Raw genomic sequence first — 27,224 nt, 5'->3', positions numbered from 1 at the left:
CTTTGCACCTTTAAGTTCTTGGCTCTGATGGTCTGCTCCTCTGACCTTGATCTAATCATGAACATCTATTCTACTTAATTATAATAAAAAATCCTACATTGCACTCTAGATGGTAGATGCACTTTTTCCCCTTCTTCTTTGGTCACCTGCCAGTTCTCAAAATTACAGCAGTGGGAAGAAATGCAAATGAAGACTGTGCTTGACAGCTAAACATAATGTAATGCATAGTCCACATTTGAAAAGTTACCTTAAAATAAAAGGTAGCATATAAAAATCATTTCTTTAAGGTCACCTATGGCTTTGAATTACAGCTTTGAGGAAGTTCCAATTTAGTCATCAGAGAGGAAGAAGCCAAAATAAGGATGATATACTTTTCTAGAGGGAAGACAGAGTTTTACTTCACCATAGTTGGGTGACTGTATAACTTTGAAAAAGAAAACAAAACAAAGCAAAACAACTCCAAAATATTCATTTTATAGAGTATTGTGTAAACTGCTGGTGAACATTTTGTAGTTTTACCTGCAGCTAATATAATTTTTTCTTGTGACTGTCCAAAGAAAGGTTACCTTATCACATGTTAAAATAGGTAGCATATGAACTGCAGTAGTCTGGCAGTAAACAGAGCTGATCAAATAGATTTGTATTACATGAAGAATTGTAGTTCTTTATTCAGATGAATTCAGATGAATATATACTTTCAGATAGGAGATTAGGAAGCAAATGGTTGGATGCTGAATAGTTATATAGAAAATCTGAATGTAAAAATTATGTATAAGCTTCTCTGTTGGCTTAGTAAGTTAAGAATCTGCCTGCAATGCAGGAGACCCAGGTTTGATCCCTGGCTTGGAAAGAAGCCCTGGAGTAGGAAATGGCAACCTGCTCTAGTATTCTTGCCTGGAAAATTCCATGGACATAAGAGCCTGATAGGCTGCAGTCCATGGGTTGCAAATAGTCAGACACGACTGAGTGACTAACACATTCACAAAAGCAGAATTACTTGACAATTACATACTCCAGAATATGCCAAAGTGGTCTTTTGACAAAAGCTTATACTTCCTTTACATTTTCCTCTTTTTTGCCTTTTGGGGCTGACAGAGAGGATCTCTCAGACATCCTTTTGCATAATGAACCCATTCCACAGACTGCCAGGAGGCTGTGTACTGCCCAGCTGTGACTGACAGAACACAGATCTCTGAGAAACAAGGCAGAGGCTTCCGGGGTAATGTTTCCCCTGTCTCACTGCCTCAGTTCATGGTGTGAAAAAAACAAGCTCTAGCCTGAGAAAAGTAAGATCTGGGTTCTGGTTCCACATCAGCCACTGCCTGTGACGTCTTGGGCAACTCATTAAATTCAATTATGTCTCATCTTCTGCACTCAGCTTAACAATAACAAACACTGAACATTTACTATATTCCAAATATGTATATGACTCAGGAATTTTCTTTTATAATTGAATTTATTTATTTTTAATTGAAGGCTTCCCTTGTGGCTCACCTGGTAAAGAATCTGCCTGAAGTGCCGGAGACCTGGGTTTGATCCCTGTGTTGGGAAGATCCCCTGGGGAAGGAAAAGGCTACCCACTCCAGTATTCTGACCTGGAGAGTTCCATAGACTGTGTAGTCCATGAGGTCGCAGAGTCGGACATGACTGACCGATTTTCACTGGTTTTTAATTGAAGGACAGTTGCTTTACAGTATTGTGTTGGTTTCTGCCAAACTGACACATGAATTTTTAACTGATCAGAAATAGACCATTTCAGCACAACATGCTAAGTGGAAAAGTAAAGCTCGGGATGGTACAAGAGCAGAAATAAAGTCCATGGAGTATAGTCTGTAAAAGGAAACCCTGTGCCCTTCTTGCCCACTTCACTGATATGGGGTGAAATGAAGTACCAGTGGTGAATGTGCTTAATTTTAAAAAACGTAACTTCTTGCATTGCTATTAGTGGTAGCTGTATAGATAAGGGGTAGAAATAGGGGTAACAGTGAAGATACTACTGAAAGTAAAATATGTTAGAAATCAAGATAAGAGTTTTTTTAAACAAGAGAGATAATATGAACAGAGTGACTGATCAAAGGAAGAAAACAGAAATTCCAGAAATGCAAGTGGTGGTATACAGGAAGGTGGCATCAAAGCAGTGGGAAAAAATACACTTTTTAATAAAAGGCTGGATAATATGACAGTTATATGGAAAAAGATGAAATTGAGTTCACTCTTAAAACTTATTATAATATAATTTCCAAATGGGTCACAGATATAAAGGTAAATATATATATATATGCCAAGACAAATATGAATGAATTCTTTTATAATCTGGGAGTGAGGAAAACTTATGCACCAACATTCAAAATCTAGAAACAAAGAAGATAGGTAAATTTTATTTCAAACATAAACTATGCAAAAGACAAAGCAAATAGACGAAAGTCCTGTGCATGGAAGGGCTCTACCAGTGGCTCAAGGGCAAAGAATCCACCTGCAATGCAGGAAGTGTGGGTTCAACCCCTGGGTTGGGAAGATCTCCTGGAGAAGGAAATGGCAACTCACTCTAGTATTCTTGCCTGGGAAATCCCATGGTCAGAGGAGCCTGGTGGGCTACAGTCCACAGGGTCACAAAGAGTCAGACATGACTTAGCAACTCAACAACAGCAACCTTGTAGTGCTGTTCATCTCAGCACTATTTATAGTAGTAGACCATGGAAGCAACCGAGATGTCCATCAACAGATGAATGAAGAAATCGTAGTACATATATAAAATGGACTATTACTCAGCTATAAGAAGGAATGAATTTGAGTCAGTCCTAATGCAGTGGATGAACCTAAAGCCTATTATAAAGAGTGAAGTAAGACAGAAATACTGTATATTAATGCATATATATGGAATCTATGGGCTTCCCAGGTGACACTAGTGGTCAAGAACCCACCTGCCAATGCAGGAGACATAAGAGATGAGGGTTCATTTCCTGGGTTGGGAGGATCCCCTGGAGGAGGGCATGGCAACCCACTCCAATATTCTTGCTGGGTGAATCCTGTGGACAGAGAAGACTGGTGGGCTACAGTCCAGTCCACAGGGTCACTAATAGATGACCTGTTAGTTGTTTTTATTAATAGGTTAAAAACAACTAATAGATCATCTTTGGAAGACATTGAAGTTCATCTCATTAATTTGAAAATCTAAAAACAGAGGGAAAGAATTAGACATTTATCTTCTTTTCCTTATACAAACTACTTCTGTGTAATGAAATAGTTATTGAGAATATATTTCAGCTAATAAAATTTCTCTTTATAGAATTTCTTTATAGAATTATTTCAGCTAATAAAAGAGGAAGAAATATAGAATATCACCAACTTGCAACCCCCAATGGGATCATAGATTTAAACAAAAATTAACAATGGGTACTGACCCTGCAAAAGCAGATAATGAGACAGTGTGAAGTACCTAACACCATCTGTGAAGGAATTTTGCCAAAAATGAAAAATCTGAATCTGATCAAGGATCTATGTCTGTCAGACATTTTAGGGGAAATAAAGAGGGAAAACCTTTTGGATGACATTAAATGGATATAATCAGCAAAATTCAGATTATGTGAAATGTTCAGATTTCGTAAGGAAAAAAATATTGAAAGGCGAGAAATAGAGATGAAGGGGGAGTATGTATGGTTTAAGGGACATGGCTGCCATTTAGAATATATGGGCCTTATTTGGATTTCATTTGAATAAATTATAAAACAAAACAAAATAAACAGATTTTAAAAGGGAAAAATATTTTTTAACAGATTCTTGATCATCTTAAGAAATTCTGTGTGTGCATTAATGACATTGTGATTATATTTTTAAAGTATTGGGCATATATATAGCTTCTTTTTATACACACATATGAAGCACTGTAATATTTGGTTCTTGCTTCAGAACTACCAGTAGGGATGGGGCAAAAGTGAGTAGAAATGAATTGAGAATTGCTGAAGCTGAGAGCTAGATAGAAGGGTTCATATATGATTTTTTTCTACTTTTGTTTATGTTTAAAATATTCCATTGGTAAAACTCTTTTAACAAGGGAAAAATAAGATAGAGATTACTGATATTCTTATAGACTCTGTTGCTCTCAAGTGAAGTAAGTGACAGACTCTACAAATTCTCTGAGTTGAAAGTGAAATTATACGGAACCTAAGAGGAAGAAGACGTGTCAAGAAAACCATAAAAACAAACAAAAAAATGTAAAGTGAGATTTACTTACATTTTTCTGGCTGATAAATCAGGTTATAGTGCATCATATAAAGAGTTATCAGAGCCATAAGTGTAGACATAAAAGGAATAAGTAAAACCAGGGCCCAGGCCCCTGAGTATTGGATATAAGATATTCCCAGAAAGACCACAGTTGCATTCAGGTTCATGATCCAATAAAACCTGGGAATCAAAAACAAAAATAAAATTTCCATTGAGTAGCTTCATATAATAGCTGCTAATTCTTTAAATAAACATACGCTATAAAGTAGTAGCATATGAGGCAAACTAGATTTTGCAAATACTGTTTATTAGCTTTCTTTTTTCAAATTCCATTTTTTAAAATTTTTATAAAAATTTTCAAGGTCATTCTCCATCTATAGTTGTTACAAAACAGTGGCTCCATTCCCCATGGTGTACAAATACATCCTTGTGGCCTGTCTTACATACAACCGTGTGTACCTCCCACTCTCCCAGCCTCTATACTCCCCCACCCCATAACCACTAGCTCATTCTCTATATCTGTGAGTCTGCTTCTCCTTTGTCATTTCACTAGTGTGTTGCATTTTTTAGATTCTATATATAAGTGAAGCCATAGAGTATTTGTCTTTCTAGATCTGACTTATTTCACTTGACAAAATACCCTCCACTTCCATCCATGTTGCTGCAAATGGCAACATTTCTTTCTTTTTTATGCCAAATAGTATTCCATTGTATGCATATACCACATCTCCTTTATTCACTTACCTGTTGAGGGACACAGGCTGTTTCCATAACTTGGAAACTGTAAATAATGTTTCTATGAATACTGGGGTGCATGATTCTTTTCAAAATTAGTTTTTTGGGTTTTTTTTTTTAGATATATATATACCCAGAAGTGGAATTGCTGGGTTATATGGTAGTTCACAGTCTTCTTTTTGAGAAAGCTCCATGCTGTTTTCCACAGTGGCTGTGCCAATTTGCATTCCCACCCACAGTGCACAAGGGTTCCCTTTCTTCCACATCCCCACCAACATTTGTTATTTGTGTTCTGTTTGATGATAGATGTTCTGATGGGTGTGAAGTAATATTAATATCTCATTGTGGTTTTGATTTGCATTTCCTTGATGATTAGACATGTTGAGCATCTTTTCATATGCCCGTTGACCGTCTACATCTTTGTTTATTAGCTTTCTTATTAAGTACATACTTATTAAGTGGGGTCTGGTTGCTCACTATTCAAAAGCCAATAAAGAGGCAAAGTTGGTAGAAAGGAAAAATTGCTTTGTTTTGGGTGCCAGCAACTAGGGCAGAGGGCTTCCCTGGTGGCTCAGTTGGTAAAGAATCTGCCTGCAGTGCAGGAGACCTGGATTTGATCCCTGGGTAGGGAAGATTACCTGGAGATGGAAATGGCAACCCACTCCAGTATTCTTGCCTGGGAAATCCCATGGACAGAGGAGTCTGGTGGGCTAAGTCCATGGGGTCACAATGAGTTGGACACGACAACCGGGGCAGGGGGAGGGCAGACTCCTGTCCAAAGGCTGACTCCCCTCCACTGACAATCAATGGGCGAGAGCTTTTATCGGCAGAAGAAGGGGGCTACATATAGAAACAGTACAGTGAGTCTGACAGTCGTCTTGAAATTGGCCATATGGTGGTCTGACCAATGTCATCCTGTCAATTTAAGTTTTGAATATGTATGCACCCATGAAATGATCACCCCACTCAAAATCTTGAACATCTACTCTCCATAACTGACCTAGAAAAGTAATCAAATGTCAAGCATGGTCATGCCGAGTAAGCTGACTGACTATAATCTACTAATAATGATTGATTTATCACCATGCAGTTCAGTTCAGTTCAGTTCAGTCACTCAGTTGTGTCCGACTCTTTGCGACCCCATGAATCGCAGCACACCAGGCCTCCCTGTTCATCACCATTTCCCGGAGTTCACTCAGACTCACGTCCATCGAGTCCATGATGCCATCCAGCCATCATCCTCGGTCGTCCCCTTCTCCTCCTGCCCCCAATCCCTCCCAGCATCAGAGTCTTTTCCAATGAGTCAACTCTTCGCATGAGGTAGGTGGTCAATATGCTACTGGAGATCACCATGCAGGGGAGGTACAAAGTTAGAATTTTCTAGGACAATGGGATAGAGTCCCTTGGCTCTACCTCAGGTCATCTTTAATGCTTCTACAAGCCGGACACTTGAACTGTGGCTGGTAGTAACAAAGAGAAGCTGGAGCTGCAAGCAATGTTATAGTCCTTTTAATTTTTAAGAAACCCTGTTTCAAATGCTAAGTATTGCAGAGAAAACCAAGAGGACTCCCTGAGATTCTTCAGTACACCACTGGGGAATGTAAATGGAATTACTCTAAAGAGGGTCAAGGAAAATTACAATTCTTCCAAGACTTACATCTTGTGAAATACAGTTATAAACCAAAGAATTATAGTGCTGAATATCTCTGTATAGGAAGAGATTTCACATAAAATACTAAGTATATTTTAACAAATGTCACCCGACCTATTTGATTGTATAATTTTCTAAAAGAATTACCTAGTACAATCACGCTTTATATATGTCTTTGTTGATCCATGGACAGGACAAGCCGTAGATAATTAAAGGTGAAATTATATATGTATCAACTGTAAAAAAAAAAGAAAAGAAATAAAAATCCACAGTCTTCAAACTCACCATTAAGACTCCTTTCATCTCATAGCTCACTAGCAAATTGAATATATAAAGCACCTCTCGCACAGAAAGTCAGAGAGCAAAGCACTAAAGAAAAATAAATACCAGTGATTAAGGAAAATTGAAAGCAGCAGTAAAAATATGTTTCTTTAGTCTACTTTTAAACACAGACTGGGAACTGCAAATAATTGTGAGTACATATAAATGGTAATTTTTTCCTTTTTTTTCTTTTTTTTTGGTCTTCGTGATTCCACAGTGTTGAATACAAATAAAGGGGAAAAACCTTATCGCCTCAAAATTTAGCAAATCTTTTGGGATTAATAATTTTAAAATTTCCCATAATTTATTTAGTAATCCTGAAATCAGATTGATTATATTCTTTGCAGCCAAAGATGGAGAAGCTCTATATAGTCAACAAAAACAAGACCAGGAGCTGACTGTGGCTCAGATCATGAACTCCTTATTGCCAAATTCAGACTTAAATTGAAGAAAGTAGGGAAAACGGCTAGACCATTCAGGTATGACCTATATCAAATCCCTTATGATTATACAGTGGAAGTGAGAAATAGATTTAAGGGCCTAGATCTGATAGATAGAGTGCCTGATGAACTATGGAATGAGCTTCGTAACATTGTACAGGAGACAGGGATCAAGACCATCCCCATGGAAAAGAAATGCAAAAAAGCCAAATGGCTGTCTGGGGAGGCCTTACAAATAGCTGTGAAAAGAAGAGAGGCAAAAAGCCAAGGAGAAAAGGAAAGATATAAGTATCTGAATGCAGAATTTCAAAGAATAGCAAGGAGAGATAAGAAAGCTTTCTTCAGCGACCAATGAAAAGAAATAGAGGAAAAGAACAGAATGGGAAAGACTAGAGATCTCTTCAAGAAAATAAGAGATACCAAGGGAACATTTAATGCAAAGATGGGCTTGATAAAGGACAGAAATGGTATGGACCTAACAGAAGCAGAAGATATTAAGAAGAGGTGGCAAGAATACACAGAAGAACTGTACAAAAAGATCTTCACGACCCAGATAATTACAATGGTGTGATCACTCATCTAGAGCCAGACATCCTGGAATGTGAAGTCAAGTGGGCCTTAGAAAGCATCACTATGAACAAAGCTAGTGGAGGTGATGGAATTCCAGTTGAGCTATTTCAAATCCTGAAAGATGATGCTGTGAAAATGCTGCAATCAATATGCCAGCAAATTTGGAAAACTCAACAGTGGACACAGGACTGGAAAAGGTCAGTTTTCATTCCAATCCCAAAGAAAGGCAATGCCAAAGAATGCTCAAACTACCGCACAATTGCACTCATCTCACATGCTAGTAAAGTAACGCTCAAAATTCTCCAAGCCAGGCTTCAGCAATACGTGAACCATGAACTTCCTGATGTTCAAGCTGGTTTTAGAAAAGGCAGAGGAACCAGAGATCAAATTGCCAACATCCACTGGATCATCGAAAAAGCAAGAGAGTTCCAGAAAAACATCTATTTTTGCTTTATTGACTATGCCAAAGCCTTTGACTGTGTGGATCACAATAAACTGTGGAAAATTCTGAAAGAGATGGCAATGCCAGACCACCTGACTGCCTCTTGAGAAACCTATATGCAGGTCAGGAAGCAACAGTTAGAACTGGACATGGAACAACAGACTGCTTCCAAATAGGGAAAGGAGTACGTCAAGGCTGTATATTGTCACCCTGCAGAGTACATCATGAGAAACGCTGGACTGGAAGAAACACAAGCTGGAATCAAGATTGCCAGGAGAAATATCAATAACCTCAGATATGCAGATGACACCACCCTTATGGCAGACAGTGAAGAGGAACTAAAAAGCCTCTTGATGAAAGTGAAAGAGGAGAGTGAAAAAGTTGGCTTAAAGCTCAACATTCAGGAAACAAAGCTCATGGCATCTGTTCCCATCACTTAATGGGAAATAGATGGGGAAACAATGGAAACAGTGTCAGACTTTATTTTTTTGGGCTCCAAAATCACTGCAGATGGTGATTGCAGCCAAGAAATTAAAAAATGCTTACTCCTTGGAAGAAAAGTTGTGACCAACCTAGATAGTATATTCAAAAGCAGAGACATTACTTTGCCGATTAAGGTCAGCCTATAATTTTTCCTGTGGTCATGTATGGATGTGAGAGTTGGACTGTGAAGAAGGCTGAGTGCCGAAGAATTGATGCTTTTGAACTGTGGTGTTGGAGAAGACTCTTGAGAGTCCCTTGGACTGCAAGGAGATCCAACCAGTCCATTCTGAAGGAGATCAGCCCTGGGTGTTCTTTGGAAGGAATGATGCTAAAGCTGAAACTCCAGTACTTTGGCCACCTCATGCGAAGAGTTGACTCATTGGAAAAGACTCTGATGCTGGGAGGGATTGGGGGCAGGAGGAGAAGGGGACGACAGAGGATGAGATGGCTGGATGGCATCACGGACTCGATGGACGTGAGTCTGAGTGAACTCTGGGAGTTGGTGATGGACAGGGAGGCCTGGCGTGCTGCGATTCATGCGGTCGCAAAGAGTCGGACATGACTGAGCGACTGAACTGAACTGAATAATTTGTATTTTTTTATTTTTTTTGTTTTTCATTTTTTTTAAATTTTTTTAAATTTTTTATTTTTAAATTTTAAAATCTTTAATTCTTACATGCGTTCCCAAACATGAACCCCCTCCCACCTCCCTCCCATAACATCTCTCTGGGTCATCCCCATGCACCAGCCCCAAGCATGCTGCATCCTGCGTCAGACATAGACTGGCAATTCAATTCTTACACGATAGTGTACATGTTAGAATGTCATTCTCCCAAATCATCCCACCCTCTCCCTCTCCCTCTGAGTCCAAAAGTCCGTTATACACATCTGTGTCTCTTTCCCTGTCTTGCATACAGGGTCGTCATTGCCATCTTCCTAAATTCCATATATATGTGTTAGTATACTGTATTGGTGTTTTTCTTTCTGGCTTACTTCACTCTGTATAATCGGCTCCAGTTTCATCCATCTCATCAGAACTGATTCAAATGAATTCCTTTTTATGGCTGAGTAATACTCCATTGTGTATATGTACCACAGCTTTCTTATCCATTCATCTGCTGATGGACATCTAGTTGTTTCCATGTCCTGGCTATTATAAACAGTGCTGCGATGAACATTGGGGTACATGTGTCTCTTTCAATTCTGGTTTCCTCAGTGTGTATTCCAAGCAGTGGGATTGCTGGGTCATATGGTAGTTCTATTTGCAATTTTTAAGGAATCTCCACACTGTTCTCCATAGTGGCTGTACTAGTTTGCATTCCCACCAACAGTGTAGGAGGGTTCCCTTTTCTCCATACCCTGTCCAGCATTTATTGCTTGCAGATTTTTGGATCACAGCCATTCTGACTGGTGTGAAGTGGTACCTCATTGTGGTTTTGATTTGCATTTCTCTAATAATGAGTGATGTTGAGCATCTTTTCATGTGTTTCGAACTGAATAATTTTAAAGTCACTCAAATGTTTTGTCATTTTTTAGACTGACCAATTTTGACATGGTTCAGACTTTTTTTAGGTGATTTTAAGATAAACTGTTTGAAATGGGCTTTCCATCCTACTTGCGAACATAATGAAAGAGGGGAGGAAAACTTCCGGGACTCCCGTGCCTTAGTGGACAATTTTAAGAGTTCAGAAAGAATATGTTATTCTTCATGGAATGATACTGAGATAATTCACCAGGATTATGGTGGCTCTTCACCTGGATTTGCCTAGTCAAGGCTATGATTTTTCCTGTGGTCATGTATGGATGTGAGAGTTGGACTGTGAAGAAGGCTGAGCACCAAAGAGTTGATGCGTTTGAATTGTGGTGTTGGAGAAGACTCTTGGCGGTCCCTTGGACTGCAAGGAGATCCAACCAGTCCATTCTGAAGGAGATCAACCCTGGGATTTCTTTGGAAGGAATGATGCTAAAGCTGAAACTCCAGTACTTTGGCCACCTCATGCAAAGAGTTGACTCATTGAAAAAGACTCTGATGCTGGGAGAGATTGGGAGCAGAAGGAGAAGGGGACGACCCAGGATGAGATGGCTGGATGGCATCACGGACTCGATGGACGTGAGTCTGGGTGAACTCTGGGAGATGGTGATGGACAGGGAGGCCTGGTGTGCTATGATTCATGGGGTGGCAAAGAGTCGGACACGACTGAGTGACTGAACTGAACTGAATGGGTTAAAATTGAACTATTTAGAAGAGTCAAGGAGAAGGCAATGGCACCCCACTTCAGTACTCTTGCCTGGAAAATCCCATGGGCAGAGGAGCCTGGTAGGCTGCAGTCCATGGGGTCGGGAAAAGTCGGACATGACTGAGTGACTTCACTTTCACTTTTCACTGTCATGCATTGGAGAAGGAAATGGCAACCCACTCCAGTGTTCTTGCCTGGAGAATCCCAGGGACGGGGGAGCCTGCTAGGCTGCCGTCTCTGGTGTTGCACAGAGTCGGACACGACTGAAGTGACTTAGCAGCAGAAGAGTCAATGTAACACTGGGGCTCTGATTTCATGGTGGATGCTGTTGTCCGTCACTGCTTCTTTTAGCATGACCACCGGCCCATTGAAGTACTTCAAAGAATAATCTAGCGGACATGAACTTGGAGAAAGAGAGACCAGAGGAAGTTTTGCAGTTTCTACTTAAAATTACTGGAGTATAGTTGATTTACAATGTTTGTGTTAGTTTCAAGTATACAGCATAGTGAATCAGTTAAATAGTACATATATGCATTCTTTTTCAGATTCTTTTCCCTCATTGGGTTATTACAGAATATTGAGTAGAGTTCCCTGTGCTATACAGTAGGTCCTTGTTGATTATCTATTATATAAATATAGTGGTGTGGGCTTCCCAGGTGGCTCAGTGTCAAAGAACCCGCCTGCCAATGCAGGATCCAGATTTGAGCCTTGGGTCAGGGAGATCCCCTGGAGAAGGAAATGGCAACCCACTCCAGTATTCTTGCCTGGGAAACCCCATGAACAGAGGAGCCTGGAAGGCTACAGTCCTGGAGCTGCAGAAGAATAGGACATGACTGAACAGGTAAACAGTAGAAATAGAGTAGTATCTGTGTGTTCATTCCCAGCTCCTGGTTTATCCCTCCCTGCTAAGTTTCTCCTCTTTAACCATAAGTTTGTTTCCAAAATTAGTGAGTTTATTTTTGTTTTGTAAGTAAATTCATTTACATAATTTTTTCCCTACTTTTCATCTATAAGTATTTTTCAACAATGCTATTAAAGAAAAGACAGCTTAATAAAAGAAGGTCATCGATTTTGGTGAACAGGCAGCACAATTAAAGTAAAAGATTTATTTTTAATTAAGAAATTCAGGGGGGGCGCTTTATTCTCTTTTTCTGCTCTCCCTGTCTCTCACTCTTCTAACTAGCTCTCATTCCCTTTCTGTCTTTATTTCCCTTTCTTCTGTTAACATCCCAATTTTAACAGTTGCTAATGTTGTTGAAGAGAAAACCAGGCCCAAAATGATGTCATTTGGGCTAAAGTTCATGATACCAAACCTAGACTTAGATACAGGACTTACTTGAAGTTTTGAGCCTCCCCAGAAATGTAATCAACCAGTCTGGAATTTTCAGATCAGCATCAATGAAGTCATCCGTCTTGTGAACCTCTCCATCCCTTGGGAGAAAAAGCAGCAATCTATGTGGTGCAGCATTTGCCATTCCCTTCCCAACATCCACCCCCAAAAGAAGATCTCCTGACCCCAAAATAATGCTTTCTTTTCTTTTGCTAATAGCTCCCTTGCCTTACCCTTCTTCCTGCAAAAGCCTTCCATTTCGTACAACCCCTCAAAGCACCCTTCTGGTTGTTAGAAGAGATGCTCCCCAATTCATGAATGACCTTATAAAGCCCACTAGGTCTTCAAATTTACTCTGTTGCTTTTTTAAAAAAAGGTGTATCATTTTCTCATTTTCTGAGTTTAAGATCTTTGAACCATTGCATGTTTATTGATGACAGTAAGTCACTATTGATGCACCTACAGCTTAAAAGCCACCACACAGGCCTTAAGAAAAAGCGGGAGGCTGCAGGAACAGTAAGAAATGTAAGAAATTTCTTTTTTTTTCTTTTTCTCAATATTTTTTAGTTTATCATTGTATGTCAGAGAGGAATTCTAAGTATTTTCTGAATGCTGACAATTTCGGCAAAGATAACGGAGGAGGTGCCTGTTGTTACTATGTTGAGTGGGTACATTTGTTAAACTTGGCTGGAGCCCAGGCAAATAGAATTTTGGAAGGTCTAGTGGTTTTTTAAAAAACTGTTTACAAGCTATTCCTCAGTATTCAACTTAGAAGATATTCTGAGTGCAAGCATATCTTGAAGATATCAATACTATGGGTCTGGTTTCAGACCACCAAGATATAACAGGGGGCATGAAGTTTTTGGTGCAAAAACTTTTTGGTTTCTCAGTGTATGTAAAAGTTATGTTTACACTATGCTATAATGCATTAAACATGCTATAGCATTATGCCTAAACAAATAATGTGCTTACCTTAATTTAAAAATATTTTGTTGCTAAATAATATTAACCATCATCTGAGCCTTGAGTGAATGGTGGTAGTAACATCAAGGATCACTGATCACAGATCACCATAATAAATAAAATAATAATAATGAAGTTTACACACTGTGAGAATTATCAGATGCTTCAGAGACACAAAGTCATCAAAGGCTGTTGGAAAAAACGGCACCAATAGACTTGCTACACACAAGGCTGTCGTTAACTTGCAATTTGTAAATTTTACAAAATTTACAATTCATAAAAATTTAGAAATTTATTAACTTAAAAATTCTATTCCCTGTGAAGCACAATAAAGCAAAGCAATAAGAAGAGTTATGTCCATGTTAATGAGTACTAATAAGAAATGAGTTCTAATAAGACGATGCCAAGAACTGTTTTGATTTTGTTAGCTGAAATGTATCTTGTAAATTATGATTTTAACCTTGCAGAATTGTGTAATTTCATATTTTGTTTTTCTCCTCAAGGATAGGATTTCTCAATCAGGTAGATTTCTGGAGTGGTAAAGAAAAACTGTTATGAATCATCAAAATTTTCTGAAGCATCTTGGTACAAAATAAGTGCTTCCATCAGTGTTTAGCTCCATTTCTTTTCAAAAATCCAGACCACATGTGGAATTCTCTTTTCTTAAGTCTCTCAAACTGTTTTCAAAATTCTGAAGCACTTGGTAAAAATGCACATTCCCCAGCTATGCTCCCAGGAAATTCTGATCTGAGAAGTTGGAGGTAGGGACATAGGCAATGTTTTTTGTTTGTTTGTTTTATTTTTTAATTAATTTTTATTGGCGTATAGTTACTTTACAATATTGTGTTAATTACTACTGTATCGCAAAATGAATCAACCACACACATACATATACCCTCTCCCTTTTGAATTTCTTTCCCATTCAAGTCATCACACTGCATTAAGTAGAGTTATGGGGAATATTTTTTAACAAAATCCTCAAATGATTCTTAAAATCAGGCAACACTTCTTGAGAGCAGTGGTTCTCAAACCTGAATACTTAGGCAGCTTAAAAAAAAAAGCCTCTGGTTCCCACCTCAAATTAACATGATCAGAATTTCTGGTGGCAGGGTCCAGGCATCAGCATTTTTAAACTTTCCTGGACATCTAGGCTTGAGAATCACTTCTCTCAGATAATACTCCAATACTCCCTGGTGGCTTAGCTGGTAAAGAATCCACCTGAAATGCAGGAGACCCAGGTTTGATCCCTGGGTTGGGAAGATGCCCTGGATAAGGGAATGGCAACACACTCCAGTATTCTTGCCTGGAGAATCCCATGGACAGCAGAGTCTAGTGGGCTACAGTCCATGGGGTTACAAAGAGTCAGACACAACTAAGTGACTAACTTTCACTTTCTCTCAGACAATACTTTAGTAAAATATTACAACAGGTTTGAAAAAAAAAGGCTGTGGGATAATAATTTTTTACTTCTAGTATTTTCCTAAGATAAAAAATATTAAATTTGAGCAAGTATTTTAAATCAGAACACTTTAGTAGGAGACATATATTATGTAGAGTCAAACTGAGTACCAGAAAATCAAAATTTCAAGGATGGAAAAATTCAGTCTCTAGACTTTTACAAGAAATTTACAAGTATACTATTTGAGCCTTTACAGCATGTAGAATTCACTCTAGTAACTGGTTCACAACAGACTATGATATGCAGACAGGATGCAAATTATCAGGTGAAGTAAGTAAAGATATGAGTGAGTGTTAGTCGCTCAGTCATGTCCGACTCTTTGCAATCTCATAAACTGTAGCCCACCAGGCTTCTCTGCCCATGGACTTCTCCAGGCAAGAATACTGGAGTGGGTTGCTATTCCCTTCTCCAGGGGATCTTCCCAACCCAGAGATAGAACCTGGGTCTCTTGCCTTGTGGACAGATTCTTTACCATCTGAGCCACCAGGGACACCCAAAGTAGAGAGGTGAGGGAGCAAGGCTTAAGTTTAACTGTGGTAGGATTTAAAATTACGGTCATGAACAGACTTAATTATTCACCATTCAGTTTGCCTCCAGAAAAGATTCTGCACAGGTGTATTTACTTATATGATCTCCAGTATGGTAACTCTTAATTGTACACCTCAGAGTTTGGAAAACACTGAAAGAGCCAGGTTCAGTTCTGGGTGATGGCACAAGGAGAAGTTGGCAGATTATCATGCCTTTTGATTTCAGGGAGCTTAGCTTTATTCTTTCAGTGAGGTACATATTTGAGGATGATCCAGTACCAGATGGTGATGTTGGCTGGGAGAGGTTTTCTCACCTACATTTGGCAGCTCCACTCGGAAGTGGTGCTTTCAGTGCCTGAGACTTCCAGTCTACGCTATTTCACATGATCATTGGGAAGCGTTAGGTGGGAGAGATGCAATGACACGTCTCATTAAGGGTCCCGTAACTATGAACATCTGACATCTGTGCTGAAACCGGAACTGGATGCAACCTCCAAGTGGTTATGGATTCAAGTGGTATGTTGCTTTTTCAAAAGCCAGTACTGAAATTCATTACATTAACCAGGCTTGTGATTTCTAGGGGCAGTTTTGACTTGAAGACATAGATGATAAGTCAATGGGCTGCTCATTTTAAAAATGACCTTCTCCTAAATGGCCTTCCTCTTTCCCAGAAGTTGGACAATGACTTTAGCTGATGACTTATTCGTCATTGAATAACACTGGTCATGGCTACCCTGATTTGCAAACCTGTAATGTGCCATGGTACTTTGCGTAAAAACTCCACAACAGCCCTCCAAGGCATCCACATTCTGTGGTTGAGGGACCCGGGGCTTTGAGAGGTGAAGAAACTTGCCGAAAACTGTAAGACACCTAAGTGACACAGCCAGGTTCCCACCAGCTGTCTGGCTGCCCAGCAGGGGTTCTATCCATCTTGCCACCAACCCCTGCAGTACGTACAAGAATAGAATGAACATTCATTCCTATAAACTGCAACAAGCAGCTGTTCATAAAAGTTTTTCCATAGTTTAGTATTTGATCTGAGAAAGAAAAAACAACCATCTTCAGCGTTCGAGGAGCTTATTATTTCCATAGTCTTTCATCATGTTAAAGAATAACACTCTGATTCTTTATATCCTTTTCTCAGTGCCCTTAATTTTAAAAATGTTGCATGATCCCTTTATCGGAGATTTTAATGAAATCAGAAAATAATAAGTAACCCAATCTAAAGGTGTTCATCTTAAATGTGGCCTGGCTCCAGAAATTCATTTTCACCCCATTTCTCATCCCCCTTTCCAATGTCCTAAAGCACAAACCCATTGGGTGTCCCCTCTGTTTCCCCGAGGAAATATTTCATTCATATAATGTCTCCTTTGTAATCAACGCTGAGAAATGTCACTTTGATTAAACACAATTCTGAATGACTAAGACCACAGTACAATAAATTCTCCAGAGCTATCTTTCAGAACAACTGATTGCTCTCTAGTCTTAATCCTCCAGAGTCTTATTTAATCAAAATGATGTTGCTAATTAAGGATTAAAACCTCCGAATAGAATAAAAAAGAAAGATTTTTCTTTCTCCTTTGGGCAGGTCAAGGAGGCAGAATTTGCTGTAAGGAAGTAAAGAGTTCCTTCCACCTTTGGTAAAATAGCATTATTCTCTTTCGTCTGGACTTAATCCAAAATAGGCCTGAGTGCTTTGTAATATTAATATAATATGGCAGCAGGGTGGGGAGAAGAAAAGGAAGGAAGAAAGAAAGACAAAGAAAAAAGGAACTGTCTCAGATAGCTACATGTAATAATACCTAAATAATATTTATTATAATTTTTTCATTTAATGCTTTAAATATGAGTTCTCTTTAGACATTTTGTCTGATGCTATTTCTGCTTTGCTTTTATCTATTGCTAACACTGGTGGATAAGGCAATATTTTAGAAAAATGTTGCTAACTCATTTCACAGAGAAGAGGAAGAAAGACAACATATCTCAGATATATCTGATATCCACCAATGAATGACAATAACAACAAAGTTCCCTACTAAGTGTTGAACTACATTTTCTTAAGATCAAAATTTCAAGTTTTTTCTTGAATTTGCATTTGATAATTAAAATTGGTTCTTTAGAAACACATAACACTGTAAAAGAACTCACTGGGAGAAAAAGACTCATAGAAATGTGGTCTGATTTCTATGGACTAGAAATTCTGTCAGGTGCTGGGAGTGGAGTGAATGTGAAATAAGAGATGTTGGTTGATGCTTTAATGGATATTTAAGAAGTAAAATTCTTCTTCCATCCTTCTCATCTTCTTGCTGAATTTATAATCCTTGCTGAATTAGTCTATTACAATGTAGACATAACTAAGAAAAACAACTTATTGATTACTTTACTGCTATGTGCCATGTTCTCTACCAGCAATATACATATTATTACCTCTAAGAAAATGCAAGAAGAGGTATTATGATAACCCTTCAGAAATGGTTAAACTCATAAAGAATAAATGACATTACTAAGATCAGGCAATTGTGTAGAGCTGAGATTTCCACCAAGGCCTGTTTGGTTCCAAAACCATCTTCTATTCAATACAACACACCATCTCACACTTGTTTACATGGAGGACAAATTCATCAGTGTGTTTCAAGAAGGTGCTGGTAAGCTGTATTGGTCTATACCTGACTCATAAGCTCCTGGGACTACTGGCTTAATCACTGTCACAGGTATTATCTCACTGTCACCCAGCCTAAAAAATGGCAAAGGCTGAATGACTGCCATCAAAATGGACCCAGAGAGCAAACAATGAGAAATGCACAAAGGGAAAAGGATGTTATAAGCCTGTTTTCTCTCCTAGCTAGCTCTGCTGCTGCTGCTGCTGCTAAGTTGCTCCAGTCGTGTCCGACTCTGTGCGACCCCATAGATGGCAGCCCACCAGGCTCCTCTGTCCTGGGGATTCTCCAGGCAAGAATACTGGAGTGGGTTGCCATTTCCTCCTCCAGTGCATGCAAGTGAAAAGTGAAAGTGAAGCTAGCTCTACTTACCAGTTGAGGATGATCGTTTCTGGGATCCATACTCCTGAAGTCTGTAAGCACCCAATGGACAGACTATAGCTCTGATTCCTCCTGTGCCGAGGCAGACGGCCAACAGTGCTATGTGAAACAGCCTTGTCTGCTCTTTTTTGGGTACGTTGTTAATCAGATGGTGAGTGCCTATGTAGAAATCCTCCAAGGGAAAGGCAGCCACAGATAATAAAGCAGTGCCTGTAGATGGAGAAAAAGAGAAATAAATATGCATAGACCACTGACTCACCAAAGCACACCAGAAATAAAGTTTTTCTTCTGAATGTAGCCTCATCTTGTGATAGTCTTATTAAAATATTAATCATGGCAATTCGGGAGGCAATATAATTTTCCTAAAAGTAAATATTTCCCTCAATATGTGTTTTTAATGAATCCAGAGTCCTAGTTTATTTTTCCCTCGAACTCAAACCACCTCTCAGAATGGATAAACAAATCATGTCCATTTTTGAGGAACCTTTTATTTTGTATTGGAGTATAACCGATTAACAATGTTCTGATAGTTTTATGTGAATAGCAAAGGGACTCAGCCATACATATACACACTGCTATGTTTAAAACAGATAATCAACATGGACTTATTGTACAGCACATGGAACTCTGCTCAGTGTTATGTGGCAGCCCGTATGGGAGAAGGGTTTGGGGGAGAACAAATCAAGTCCATTTAAACAAAATTAAAACAATTCAGAAACACCTGATGTGACATACTAAAGATGTCTGCACTCCCACCCCTCAGAGAAAACCATCTTTCGCAATGGTTATTTGTTCTTAATCAGTAGAGACAGAAAACGTTATGATCTTAGGCAACTCAGAAGCCTGCTAAAGAAAACTTTTTTTTTTTTTTTAGCATGAATTGCTTATATTTTTCTTTTTAAAATTTTTTGTTGGAGTATAGTTACTTTACAATATTGTGTTCGTTTCCACTGTATAGCCAAGTGAATCAGCTCTACGTCTATATATACATATATCCCCTGTTTTTTGTATTTCCAGATGTCCATCAACAGAGAAACGGATAAAGAACATGTGGTACATACTACACAATGGAGTATTACTCGGCCATAAAAAGGAATGAAACTGGGTCATTTGTAGAGGCACGTATGAACCTAGAGACTATCATACAGGGCGAAGTAAGTCAGAAAGAGAGAAACAAATACCGTATATCAACACGTATATGTGGAATCTAGAAAGCTGATATAGATGATCTTATCTGCAAAGATGATTGGTGTTGTATATGTACACTACTATGTAGTCTGACCAAGTAAATCATGCTTAAATGCCTCCTCATCAGAAAATATTCCCTGATACAGAAAAGCAGCCTTGGCACTATCTGTCCTGTCCACTTCCCCAGCTTTATCTTTCATCATTGTGCACTACCACCCAACAAAATAGCTATTTCTTGATTTTCTCGTATCCCATTTGAGAAAGTTAGCTTCATAAGAAGAGACCGCCTTCTTCTCTGTTACATTCCAGAGCCTGGAACAAACAATGCCTAATAGTCAATAAGAAACATTTGTGGAATGGTGAATGAATATTTGCCATGCAGTGACTTAGTTTATGTCTCACAGAACTGAAGCAGTTTACAAGTTTGAATCACACTCTGATTGATTCAGTGAACGGTACTTGGCCATCAGATAGAAATGTACACAGGCTGAGTGTCTGCTACCCATCACTTCCTCATCATCTTCCCTGTCGCCCAAAACTGCATTTCTGTTGCACTGGTTGGTTTTGATGAACTACCTCCTAAGTTCCTTAACTCAGAACTTGGAGTTAATTTCTGTCTTTCCATCATATTTGTGCCTTTATTTAGTTGATGAGTTTTTTTGTGGTTTTATGTTCTTTCCTGGATTGATACTTCTCCAGCATCCAGACCAGCATCCAGAGATTTTCTGTTCTCTCTCTAACCTCTCACTGTGATTGTTTACTGGAAGATTTCCCAAACGTATTCATCTCATCTTCAGTAACTCCTTTGTGTCTAGAAGACCACCTTGAACTTCACAGTATAAATTTCTAGATTCTTCATCAACTTGGTCTCTATACCTTATCAAACAAACGATGTTTTACCAACATTGCTTGCAATCACTTCACTCCCCAAATTTTAAAGGTATATTTCTTTTTTTGTTATGTAAAGTAGCACAGGATAGTGTTAAATTAACTCATTTTTTTAGCAGGTAACCATAGCTCATAACATGGAAATCATGTATTCAAATGCAATCTTAATTACTATATGACTAATTAAAGGATCATTTTTTCATGAAAATGTTTCTCAGTTATTCTACATGAACTTCAAAACACCTTTTTAGCACATTTCATTTTAATTGTGAAGCAAATAAACATCACATTTCACATAGAATTTGTCACAAATTTGGGCTTGTGATAGGAAGGGGGAAAAGGAGGGCATTCTACAGAAGACAGACATTTGAAGAGATAATTAATATAAAATATAATCAGTGCAATGATAAAGGTATCAAAGCAACTTCTAACACACAGAGACACACATACACACTTACTAGTATCCCTCAAATTATACAGAGAATAAAATAAATTGAAACAACATTCTAGGATCATTCATTACACTTTATGCAAAAAACAAGGTGGAATAACAAAAATCAACCATTTTAATAAAAATCCACTAAAATGAGTTGTAAAACAATCCAGTCAGAAGTGGACACTCACCTAGAAAATGCAGAAATAAGCAAATATGGACCAGTTTGTTTCTTCCTAGGCAGACATCAGCAAGCCAACCTGAAAACACCTGGGTAAGGATTGACACTCCAATAAAACACAATTTCAAAATGGCGGCCTGGTAATTGCGATAACCAAGCTTGACAGTACAGAAGGGAATCATATTGCAGACGACTTCAAAGAAAGTGAACCTCTCACACAGCTCTACTAGAAACAAACAGATTCCAACCTGAATTTTTTTCACGGAGTATGAGGAAAACAAATAACCCATATGTCTTATGGTTTTCTCCTTCTCGATGCTGTGATTTAAGGGTATCCTCTCATCGGTGTTTTTAAAGGCTGTAACAGACATGACTACCCTCCTCGAATACTACTTAAGTTAGTGGTTTGAACTTGGTGATTTTTGCCCCCATCCCTCTAATGAAAAAATAAATAAGATCTTTGCTTTGAATTTCACAACTCCATGCTAAAGTGTCATAAGGCTTTTTTTGCATGCTAATGTTCATTTTGATGATCCAAGAGAACATGAGAAGAGACATGAGTATTTAAACCATGGTAGCTCAGTGTGGCTAAATCTGATTTGTTTGTCTAATTACTTAGAGGCTAAATTAGGCTTTTCCTCCAAAATTTATATTGAATTGCATGAATCCAGTTTCATACATGTGGAAACTCATCTGCCTCACACTGATAAAGGTTTAAATACGGAGGCAGAAGAAGCAGTTTTTCAGGAGAATTTGAGCACTAGATCAAGAAATAATTTGAGCCTAATAATTTCTGATACTTTAATTAAAACAAGCCAGAACAGTACCTAGAGATAAAGCACAAAAGGAAATCTGTTTGGAGGGGGCAGGATACCTTATCATTATTACATTTCTTGTTATTTTTGGTTGGAATTCTGATAAGAAAGCTAATTAGGTAACAAAAGTGCTAGCACATTTAGGTAACAAGCAGAGTTTGCAAGAAAGTAATTTAAGTGCACTAATGAAAGGAGAAATTTTTAAACAAAAACCCTGTCCCTTTAAGTTGACCCCATGCTTGTAGAACAGCCTCTCAGAGGAAATCAGAATGAAAAGGTGCTATTTGATTCATTATTAGTCAGCAAGAGGGGTACAGCAGCTATCCTACACATGCTTTGGGGAATATCGACTCTGGTATCACCCTGACCCTCCAGCTGGGTGAATGGATGCTAGCATTCTATTTTGGAAAGCAGAAGAGCACAAATTAAGCTAAAAAAGTGGCAGTAAAAAAAAAGAACATTTTAACAGTTAGGAGTTTAGCAGAAGGACATAGGAAGACAAGGGATTAGAATTATTGGGTCAAAGTCATAATAATTCAAAACGTAGGGGGTGAGTACAGGAATGGTATTTTCATATTGGAGTTGAAAGCAGAAGACTGATAAAGACTTTTGACTGTGATTCTTTGACCTGAGAGATTGGGTGCAAAACACTTTGTGTGGACCTCCTCTAAGGGTCTCATTGGAATGGTGGCTGTCTTCACCAGCTCAGCACCGTTTCTCCCCCTTTGGTTAACAATGCCCTGTTTTTCCTTTGTGTGGAGTGATCATGCAATTTCTTATCCAAACTGACACATATTTGTGAGCGAAAGTCATGCTATTTATAGTTATTCCTGAAAAACAAGTACACACTGGGATTGTGTAGGGCAAACCCCAATGTGTGGTCCTCCTACCTTTGAGGAATGACTTCCTTCTATTCCACGACATCCTGGTGGGGCTTTCTTCTGGCCAAGGGAGATCAGCACAGGTCAAAGATGGTTGTTTTGCTGTTTCTCCACAAGGAATTTTAGTCATAAGTGGGTTGATAAGATTAGACCTGGTGGAAGCCGAGACTGATGGTACAACCCAATAGGGATTGTCCATGTGCCCCTGATGGAGAGCTTAGGACTGTTCTGGTTCATATTCTTCAGGGGGACATGGTTAGTTTTTCCTTCTGTAAAGGATTCAATTTCTTTTCTTAAGAAAAATCTTTATTGAATTTGTTACGATACTGCTTCTGTTTTATGCCTTGGTTCTTTGGCGTGCCATGTGGGGTCTTAGCTCCCTGACCAGGACTTGAATCCACACCCTCTGCATTGAAGGCAAAGTCTTAACCACTGGACCACCAGGGAAGTCCCAGGACTCAATTTACAATCAATTTTGGTTTAAATTAGCCCCCTTTGATTTCTGTAGCTTACAAAGAACCCTTAGTGATAGCTTTTTTTTTTTTCCCATTCCAGATGGAAGGGAAAGTGGTCCCCAGCCACTGGTTGATATATTAATATTTAGCCAGTATCTGACAAAGAACTCCTGCAGTGTGATCTCACAAGCAGGGTAGCACCACCTCTTACTGGGGCCTGGTGATGATTGCTTGAATTCTTTGGCTCCTCTGTGCATTCTTGCCCAAGGACATGACTCAGGTGGTGGGAACCTGTCATCAGGGGATGGTTACCAGGGAGTGTGCGGTGTGTGCTCTGTCCCTAAGTTGTGTCTGACTCTTGACGACCCTGTGGACGGTAGCCCGCCAGACTCCTCAGTCCACGGGATTCTCCAGGTAAGAACCCTGGAGCAGGTTGCCATTCCTTCTCCAGAGGATCTTCCTAACCCAGGGATTGAATCCTTGTCTCCTGCATTGGCAGGTGGATTATTTACCACTGAACCACCTGGGCTTCCCCAAAGCAACAGTATTTGCTGAGTAGAGTTGAAACAATAGGAAAGCATTTCTCAATACTGAGCTCAGAATGAGTTTAAAGGACAAGTCCCAACTCCACTTGAGAATAACACTTGGCTGGAAATATTGAATACTGTCATTATAAATACACTTGAGTCCTTAAGTGGGAATTTAGGCATACTTTATAGCTTTATACAACCCTATCCAAACGCCAACACCCTCAGGCTTGTTTTCTGTCCTTCCCCCTCCATGCCACCCTTAATAAAGTGACATTTTCCCCCCATTATAGAAATAGGTACACACAATTTGGAAAATGTATAAAAATAGGAGGAAAAAGCAGTGAATCTTTTCGAAGCATTTCCTTTGATGTTGTCCCCTCATGGCTAGTCTTTATTAGCATGCTTTAAATATTTCAGTTGTATAATTGTATACAATTACTGTATAATATGTTTTCTACCCCTTTTGTAGGTAATGTTAACATGCCATAACAGTTTAACATGCCATTGTGAACTCCTTGTAAACATGAATTTTTATGGTTGCATTAATAGACAGATACATGGCTTACTTAACTAATCCTCCATTTGGGGTTAGTTACATTTGTCTCAGATCAGTTATGTCAATCTTTCTTTAACTTTGGACCTTGAGCCCACATTTAAAAGAGAAGGAACATTATTAGCAAAATTTTAATGAATATTTGTGCATAAAAGTTCTCATTCCCTGATTACAACCTTAGGCTAGTTTCTCAGAAATAACATCATTGGGTTAAAGTGTGGGAAAGTTTTTAGGCATCTTGATATTTAATGTCAAGTTATAATACAAAGAGCCTGTATCATTTTTGGAGTGCAAAATTTTACTTATCATATTTAGTAGAGGAAATATATTCTAATACATATTATAGATATTATTTATATTATATATTTATAATATACATATAATACATATTTAATGTATCTTATTTAATAGAGGAAATTAGTCAAAGGCCTATTTGATAGCCTAATGCCCACCCATGATTTTTACTAAGCACCCAGAGCCTGAATGTATCAGATTCCACAAGGGTTTCATGGGAAATGTATCAGAAATGTAAGCCCCACTTTTAAGGAGAATATTTTTAACAGTTTTACATTTTTAATAATTTAAAAAGTATTTCTATGAAATATCCCCAAGTTGATTATAAATTCTGAGAATACTGTGTTGTCTTTCAAAATGATTCTACAGTATGTTGGTATAATAATTTCAAATTCGATATGTACTTATGGAATAATTTTTCATAAGTCCTCTCTAAGCATTAAAATATTTTTTTAATTGAAGGATAATTACTTTACTATGTGTGTTAGAATAAGCATTTTTAAGGGAATGGTGGGAATGTAAATTGGTACAACCACTATGGAGGACAGTACAAAGTTGCCTTTAAAAAACTAAGAATAAACCTATCATATGACTCACTGATCCTACTACTGGGTATATACCCTGGGAAAACCATAATTCAAAAAGGCACATGTACCCCCAATGTTCATAGAAGTACTATTTACAGTAACCAAGACATGGAAACAAATTAAATGTTCATTGACAGACGAATAAATAAAGCTGTGATATATATATGCATGCGTGGATGTTAAGTTTCTTCTGTCATGTCTGACTCTTTGAAACTCCATGGATTATAGCCCACCAGGCTCCTCTGTCCAGGGGAATCTCCAGGCAAGAATACTGGAGTGGGTTGCCCTGCCCTCCTCCAGGGGATCTTCCTGACCCAGGAATGGGACCCAATCTCTTGTATCTCCTGCATTGGCAAGCCAGTTGTTTATCAATAGTGCCACCTGGGAAGCCACATATATATCTATTATATATGCATATATGCACACACACACAGTGAAATACTACTTGGCCATAAAAAACAAAAATAATGCTATTTGCAGCAACATGAATGTAACCAGAGATGATCATACTAAGTGAAGTAAGTCAGAAAGAGAAAGACAAATGCCATATGATAGCTCTCATATGTAGAATCTAAAATATGATACATAGAACTTGTTTAAAGACAGAAACAGATTCATAGACATACAAAACAATTTATGGTTCAGTTCAGTTCAGTTCAGTTGCTCAGTCGTGTCCGACTCTTTGCGACCCCATGAATCACAGCACGCCAGGCCTCCCTGTCCATCACCAACTCCCAGAGTTCACTCAGACTCACGTCCATTGAGTCAGTGATGCCATCCAGCCATCTCATCCTCTGTCGTCCCTTTCTCCTCCTGCCTCCAATCCCTCCCAGCATCAAAGTCTTTTCCAATGAGTCAACTCTTCGCATGAGGTGGCCAAAGTACTGGAGTTTCAGCTTTAGCATCATTCCTTCCAAAGAAATTCCAAGGCTGATCTCCTTCAGAATGGACTGGTTGGATCTCCTTGCAGTCCAAGGGACTCTCAAGAGTCTTCTCCAACACCACAGTTCAAAAGCATCCATTCTTCGGCACTCAGCCTTCTTCACAGTCCAACTCTCACATCCATACATGACCACAGGAAAAACCAAAGCCTTAACTAGACGGACCTTAGTCAGCAAAGTAATGTCTCTGCTTTTGAATATACTATCTAGGTTGGTCATAACTTTTCTTCCCAGGAGTAAGCGTCTTTTAATTTCATGGCTGCAGTCACCATCTGCAGTGATTTTGGAGCCCCCCCAAAATAAAGTCTGACACTGTTTCCACTGTTTCCCCATCTATTTGCCATGAAATGATGGGACTGGATGCCATGATCTTCGTTTTCTGAATGTTGAGCTTTAAGCCAACTTTTTCACTCTCCTCTTTTACTTTCATCAAGAGGCTTTTTAGCTCCTCTTCACTTTCTGCCATAAGGGTGGTATCATCTGCATATCTGAGGTTATTGATATTTCTCCTGGCAATCTTGACTCCAGCTTGTGTTTCTTCCAGTCCAGCGTTTCTCGTGATGTACTCTGCATAGAAGTTCAATAAGCAGGGTGACAATATACAGCCTTGACATACTCCTTTTCCTATTTGGAACCAGTCTGTTGTTCCATGTCCAGTTCTAACTGTTGCTTCCTGACCTGTACACAGATTTCTCAAGAGGCAGGTTAGGTGGTCTGGTATTTCCATCTTTTTCAGAATTTTCCCCAGCTTATTGTGATCCACACAGTCAAAGGCTTTGGCATAGGCAATAAAGCAGAAATAGATGTTTTTCTGGAAGTCTCTTGCTTTTTCCATGATCCAGTAGATGTTGGCAATTTGATCTCTGGTTCCTCTGCCTTTTCTAAAACCAGCTTGAACATCAGGGAGTTCATGGTCATGTATTACTGAAGCCTGGCTTGGAGAATTTTGAGCATGACTTTACTAGCATGTGAGATGAGTGCAATTGTGCAGTAGTTTGAGCATTCTTTCGCATTGTCTTTCTTTGGAATTGGAATGAAAACTGACCTTTTCCAGTCCTGTT

General features: G+C 38.8%; 1 protein-coding gene across 1 annotated transcript in view; it reads right to left on the bottom strand.

Annotated features, from left to right (window-relative positions):
• The window catches only part of SLC15A5 (solute carrier family 15 member 5), a 100,419-nt gene extending 78,941 nt beyond the window's left edge, over positions 1-21,478 (bottom strand). The window contains 3 exon segments of the mRNA XM_027965843.2: positions 4,232-4,401; positions 18,405-18,627; positions 21,118-21,478. Of these exon segments, the coding sequence (XP_027821644.2) occupies positions 4,232-4,401; positions 18,405-18,627; positions 21,118-21,478 (754 nt within the window).
• Between the last annotated feature and the right edge of the window lie 5,746 nt (positions 21,479-27,224).

Source organism: Ovis aries, chromosome 3 (assembly GCF_016772045.2).
Source record: "Ovis aries strain OAR_USU_Benz2616 breed Rambouillet chromosome 3, ARS-UI_Ramb_v3.0, whole genome shotgun sequence".
NCBI classification, from domain to species: domain Eukaryota; kingdom Metazoa; phylum Chordata; class Mammalia; order Artiodactyla; family Bovidae; genus Ovis; species Ovis aries.
Note: the sequence above shows the minus strand (reverse complement) of the source record. Positions and strands in the feature narration are given on the sequence as shown.